The 6,870-nt window shown below is 45.1% G+C and overlaps 1 protein-coding gene across 1 annotated transcript in view; it reads right to left on the reverse strand.

The window, feature by feature from the left end:
• The window catches only part of TNN (tenascin N), a 24,150-nt gene extending 18,435 nt beyond the window's left edge, over positions 1 to 5,715 (reverse strand). Inside the window, exons 1-3 of the mRNA XM_010155559.1 lie at positions 5,304 to 5,715; positions 3,926 to 4,303; positions 322 to 585 (exon numbers count right to left, since the gene is read on the reverse strand). Coding sequence (XP_010153861.1) covers positions 322 to 585; positions 3,926 to 4,303; positions 5,304 to 5,715 — 1,054 coding nt within the window. The remainder of the gene's footprint in view (positions 1 to 321; positions 586 to 3,925; positions 4,304 to 5,303) is intronic.
• Positions 5,716 to 6,870: the final 1,155 nt, after the last annotated feature.

Consider the following 6,870-nt stretch of genomic DNA (forward strand, 5'->3'; position numbering starts at 1 on the left):
CCTGCTTCTTGCAGTAGGCAATGTTACGGATTCCCTGGAATTCCGGGGTGTCCATGCAAATAGGACTTGGACAAGATAAAGGGAGAGGTTGCAAATCTGCAATATGCTCATCCCCAACAATACATAACTGGAAATAGATTCTCCAGAAGAGAACAGCAGCAAAAAAAAAAAAACCCCACAGCGAAGACTGGGAAGAGAAAGTGCTCTTCAGTGCTCAAACCTGAAGTTATAAACCTGCAAAGCCAAACAATTTACTTCACTTGTTTGAATCTAACTTTAAAGAACTACAACTCTGACAAGAAAAGGACTTACTGCTCCTACCTGTACTTGCTTCTAGATACTCAGGCTCACTGACAATCCCCTTCTTCACATGACGAAGCGTGACATTATGTGTAGTGTTGGGGTGGAGACCCACAATCTCATAGCTGAGCTGCTCTTTGGGCACATGGACTTGTTTCACCAATGTCTCATACCCTACTGGATAATAGCTAATGAGGTAATTATCCACATCAATCATCTGATCCCAGCTGACAGCCAGAGAGTTCTCTGTGGAATCCAGCAGTTGCAGGTTCCGAGGAGCAAGCACTAGAACAGAAACAAAGAAAAGCATTGCAATTAAGATGATGTTTTAGCATTTGGTCCAGGCCTCACTGGCCAAGCAAGACATTTTTTCAAACCTTTTTTGAATACAGGGAGAATTCAGCACTGGAACTGCTAGTCTGTGGTCATCTTGGCTTTGTCCATTTCTTTTTGCCCAACAGCTTATCATTAAATACAAATTAATATTGCAGTTAGTAACAAACAGAGTTAGTAATTTCCTGGACTCTTGTTTACAGCTTCTAAACCCACACTGGCATGAGGAAAAGCTCATAAAGCTGTCTCTCCCAATGCCTCTAGGAAGAGAAAGACAAGCCAAAACCTTCTTGCATCACTATCAAGAGTTATTTCAAAATGTCAACTGGTCCCCAGAACTGGGGAACACAGCTTCTCCATGTCAGAGGTAGAAAACTTAGCTTTTGTACTGATGGAAGCTTAGACTTGGTGTCTGGAAGAGACCTTGGCAAGTCTGTGGCACATAATACATTTCAGGACACGAACAGTGTCATAAGCTTTTTGTCACAAGACAAACAGTTCATCAATACCTTGAAACACCCCTTGAAAGCAGTCACATAGAACATCTGTCAGAAAGTTTTCCTGATTTTAATTACAACTAAGCACATCAAACTGTTCAAACTGTCTACCAGCTGTATTTCATTAGCAAGGCACTAACCAATATCAAAACATAGGTAGCAAGTGCCTGCAAAATGGCATGTGTCAGCAACATTAGGTCAGATAACATCACCAGATTCTTCTCACTTAAAAGGCAATATTCATTCCCTTGTGTAATTCACAACTCTTACCAAATCCCAGCCTCAATATGTGCATGCCATTGCTTTTGATGAAAACTTAATATGAAATGTGAGAACATTCATCCTACCTCTCCTTGTGATACAGAAGCTGGATTTGAATAAAACAGCTTTGCAGTAGAATAATAAAGAATACATGGTGTGGTTTATGCCTCGTCTAAGCATAGTTCATAAAAGGATTGTATATTCCTTGAAGAAGAGAGATGTGGCATAAGAAACCAGTATCATCTGTCTAGGACAATGCCTAGGACCATTTGTGTTTCCGAGCAGGATGTTTGGACAAGGGGTTCTTGCAAAGGCAGCGACTCTCTGGCCCAAGGGCACCTGTGTTTGCAACGTGGTTTTTGCTCTGCCCCGAGATTTTGCTCTGCCATCTTCTCCAGCCGGCATGAGGAACCCAGGCACTTCAGGACTTGACAAAGACATGCCTGGTCAGAGGGGAAGGAGGCGCTGCCTGGACCTGGTAACTCTTGGAAACCTCCTCCTCTTGCTCTCTGACAGCAGAGGAACTCCCAGCCAGAAGCAAAAGGGCTCATCACAGGCTCAGCACTGGCTGCTGAGGGGGAATTAGGAGGATGGGTGGTTGGGGGCTGTACCGGAGTCCATCTTGTGTTGTGCTCGCTCTCAAACTCTCTCCATAGGCAGCTTCTCCTCCAGACCCAGGCTGAGGCCCTGATGGCTGAAGCAAGCAGGAAACGAGCTGCACATGTATAGCTCCAGCACTGGGCTCAGAGCTCACACAGGGGCTCATTGGGAACAGCAGAGTCCCTCTGTTTTCCTTTCCCATTTCCCAGACTTCCTGGTTAAACTAATACTGTACTGAGATACTATTGTACTGAGATACCAACTGTTTTTGTGGATACTGTTGTTTTAAACTGCTGGTTTATTCATCTTCAGATATCCCACAGTGCTATTTTGGAGTGCCAGTAAACAAAGTCCAGAAAGAGCACAGACAAATACCTGCCGGTCAACATATCCTTGCCCTCTAGTTCTTCACAGGGAATTGCAAGACATTAATTATAGTATTGCAGGCTTGATAGTAACTTCTAGATGTTCAGACATTCCAGTTACCATGGCAATATATACCCAAATATGGCATTTCATGAGACACAAAAAACCCATAGTAACAATAATAAAAACAGTGTTCAGTGTAAATCTCCCAGGACACAGAAATCTAATATAAATTAGAAGAGAGAGGCCTATTTGACAGCTATGGGAGAAGAGCACTTGGATACAGAGGCTGAAATAGGAACCATTTGCCTCTGAACTTAAAACAGCTAAGCAAGAGTGGAGGTGTAGTGCTCAGAACAGTAGCAAAATGGACTGCAATATGCATTAACTCTGTAGTGCTTGCTTGCTTGCTCATATACTCAGAGAACAGAGGCCATTTCCTGTAAAACAGCTGCAGATGTGTAAGAAAGAGAATACAAGGCTGGAGCCAGCCAGCCCTTTGGGAGAGGCTGGCTGGGCAACAGTTCTCTGGGAGAATTGTTTCTGCCCTGGGAGAAACACTTGTGCTTGCCACCTCTGTAAAGGTGCTGCCTCCTGAGCAGCAAACCCAAGTCTGCTGACAGGAGAGAAGAGGCTGGAGCCACAGAGAAACATCTCTGAATAGCATGGAAGGGGTAGGACTGAAGTTTTGACACAGAGCTCTTGTTTAGGTGAAGAATCTGAGCTACAAGGACTTATAACTAAAAGGCGAGTCTCTAATCAGACAGATCAAGCCTGGAAGGTGAGGGATGATCCAGAACAGAAAAGACCTGCCAGAAAATTCTTGCTGAGCAATACTCAGTGCTGTAACTGTAGCTGTTACCTACTTCTCCTTCATGAGAAGCTGTGAAAGATTAGACCAAGCAGTGATGTGCTGAGAAGGGAAAGCAGCTTCCAAGGTAATAATAGGCTGAGCGGTAAAGCCTGGAATATCAGTTTGTGGTTATATGGAGATTATAGGGTTCTCACAATTAATGCTGGATGTCCAGCAGTTTCTGCTTAAGCACAAACAGCTAGACACGCACCTCAAGGTCAGCTCAGTCAGGTCTTCTCAGGAAAATCCTACTGCCTTGTAACAAAGTAGGATAAGGGAGAGTTTCCGCAAGACCTCACTTGAAAGGGAGGTTCTTTAAAGGATTTATGCATCCTTCATCTCACAGGTTTGATCAAATTAACTACCTTATTGGCAAGCAGTGCACATCACAGCAAACATGATTTTACCTTCTATTGTCTCATGTATATATGTCAAGAGACAGACTCTGGTTCCCTCTTTAACTGCAGACTCCATACCCAGTTTTGCTGTCTCCTTCAGCTGTGAAGGAGACAAGCTTGTGCTAGTGCTACCTTTGTTTTCCAGGCAGTTCTTGAAGACAAGGACCAATCAGCAATCCCTAGCCCAGCATGAATTCCAAGATGAACATGGTGACCCCAGACTTGGCTTACCTACAGGATTAACCAAATGTTCATAGGAGGGAGAGAGAGAAACTCTATAAGAAAGAAGGGAGAAACAACTCACAAGCATGTCTTACCCTGGGAGCAGTCAAGGCCAAGGAATCCATCATGGCAGTAGCACTCTCCTGTGTCACAGAACCCATTGCCACTGCAGTCTCTGGGACATCGTTTCTCGCTGCAGTCCTCCCCGATGAATTCTTCATAGCACTGGCAGACGCCCTTGGCTGTGTCACAGATCCCGTTGCCACTGCAGTTCTCAGGACAGAGCTGCTGGCTGCAGTCCTCGCCAAAGTAAGGCTCATCACAGACACACTTCCCACCATCGCAGCGCCCGTGGCTGCTGCAGTGGCTGGGGCAGGTGGGGCGGGAGCAGTCACTGCTCCCCCAGCCCTCCGCACACTTACAGCTGCAAGTCTCGTAGAGGAAAGTCCCGTGGCCACTGCAATGCGAGACATCTGGGCAGAGCAGCACCAGGATGTACAACAGCGAGTGTGACACACAGGTGAGAAAAGAAAAAGAACAAATGAGGAACATAGCAGTGGACAGGTAGGGCAAAGGCATGTTCTAGGTCATTAAAGGGAAAGCATAACTATCACCGGAAAATACGGGCTGAAAAAGACTTGAAAACATCACCTTCTCCATCTGCCCCTAGCCCAAGTAGGGACCAGCTCCACCCCTGCCCTTCCCCAACACATTTGTCCATAGGCAGGAATACAGGTTCCACAACCGCCCCAGACAGTCAATTAGAAAGCTTTTCACAGCCTCTAACCTGAACCTTCCTGGCTGTAATTTCAGCTCACCATTTCTCACCATAGTCACCATAAAGATGGAGAGCACATTATTCTCATCTGCTATACACCTTTATTTTTCATGTAAGCAAAGACTTAGCAGTTCTCCTTTTCTGTGTTCCCCAAACAACATCAGTCTGTCAAATCTTTACTTAGAGGCCACGCTGTATAAACCTTTGATCACAGGCAGAGCCAGTGGCTGCCACAAAACATCATCATAAACTCTGCTCTTCTTTTAGTCAGCTATCAAGGAGGAAATAAAAAGATAAATTCTCAACAACTGCAAAATTCTGGAGGCAAAGATGAGAAAGGAAAAGTCAAGAACAAGAACTGCTTCCTTTATCTTCCACCCTCTCCTCCCCCAGCAATTCCTCCATTGAATCCACCCACCTATGTAAAACTCAGGAACTGTTCCCTTCCACTCCTGGGAGATGCCTGGGGAGATCCCCCTGCGCTGATTCCAGAAACAGTACATACCACTGCATTTTGGGACCTTCAAATTCCCTTTCACAACACAGAAACCAGAGCACCAACCCATCTGTAGGACTTGAGCATTTTGCTCACAGAAAACCCACAATAACCCTGACAAATGGATTCCAGTCACCCAAATCTCTGCAGTAAATAGGCTGTCTGGGATGTAAGAACATATACTGCAATTGTTACTTACCTTGGCTGCCCCCACAGCACTTCTGAGGGCTGAAAACCTCTCTCAGCTCTGCCACCTCTTTCTCCAGCTTCTCCATCCTCTCAAGCAGACCTTTGATGTGGGTCAAAGTTTCACAGTCCACTTTGGGTGCATGCACATGGATGTTGTGCCTAAAGATGATATTTTGCTCCTCATTTTCCTCAGCCTCTCCAGGATCTAGCTGCACCTCACTGTTGTCTTCATGTTGTAATGGATCTGCCTCCACCTTAATCTGGGAGGACGTGGGCAGGTCAATCTTGTAGGAGTGGCTGAAGGATAGTCTTTGACCATCGCTGGTGCAGTTGTGAGATGCAGGTTGTTGAATGGCAGATGTCTGTAGAGTACAGCACAACAATACTCCCATTGGAAAGGCAAGCCAGCTCTGGAAATCCATCTGGTAGGCTTTCAAAGGAAGCACTGACCCCTCAAACAGCAGAGCTGCTTTCAAGAAGAAGAAAAATGTAAGAAGGGTGATCATAAAACTGGTTTTCATTATTTTCTAAAAGACAAATTCTCTGGCTTGCCCTGATGTAATACTAGATTGGTCAGTACCTAGAGAAGAGTCACACTGGATAAATTACTTTTAAAAGAGCTTCTAGACCCTGCCTCCCCCACCCCTGACAAAGAGCTTTAAGTTTGCAACTTTCAAGTGAGACGTAGTATCACGATCCATTGCAATTATTAATCACACCATAGCACTTCTCACTCCCCCACAATTACAACAGACACTGTATCAGTCTCCCGGCTGTGATCCGGACTACTGATCATCTTTTTGCCCACAGTAATCTCCAGCAGCTTGCACGGTTTTCAGCTAGAAGCTTGATAACTGTGCTGACGCTGCATGCACGAAAAATTCAGAGAGCTGACACTGATCTTCTGGTACAAGAAGTTTGGGAGATAGTTTTGCTCATTTTACATGCATCATGCCATGAGATAGCTTTCCCAGGACAGCCACATTTCAGGCATGAGTTGAAATGTTTTCAGGAAGGTGTTGAAGATGCCAAGAGTCAGTTTCTAGAGGGACTGTAAGTGTAGAATGCTTTCTAAAGGAGGGAGAAAGTGGACCTGACCAAGTGTCAGCCCCAGCCTTAAGAGTCCCCATCTCTGTCTCCGCCCAGTGGAGACAGAGGAGGGGAACAGAGTTTCTGTGAAGCTAAGGAATCTGCTCTGTAGAGGCAAGACTGAGGTTCTCACCTGGCTTTGCACATGTTGATTACACATCACAAAACCCACACTTTGAGTTCAACTGTCCTGACAGAGAACTGAACCAGCTATCTTCAGCTTCAGGTCACCAGGGTCGATTTCTGATTTAGTCACCACTTCAAAAGGGCCCTTTAAATTATCAGTTTTAGCCATGTGACTCAAATGATGTCTAAAATTAAACCCATCCTCCTCTTCTAAGATAGCACACAGCCTACACTTACCTGGATCGGACAGAATGAAACACTTCCTCCATTTGGAACTAATGTTTTGGCATTTTATGTACCTGAACACCAGCTTCACTTGAGGGCTTTCAAGGGTATTGCTTTGACTCAGTTATCTTATTTGT

The sequence above is a fragment of the Eurypyga helias genome, unplaced genomic scaffold (genome assembly GCF_000690775.1).
Source record: "Eurypyga helias isolate BGI_N326 unplaced genomic scaffold, ASM69077v1 scaffold46517, whole genome shotgun sequence".
Taxonomy (NCBI): Eukaryota; Metazoa; Chordata; class Aves; order Eurypygiformes; family Eurypygidae; genus Eurypyga; species Eurypyga helias.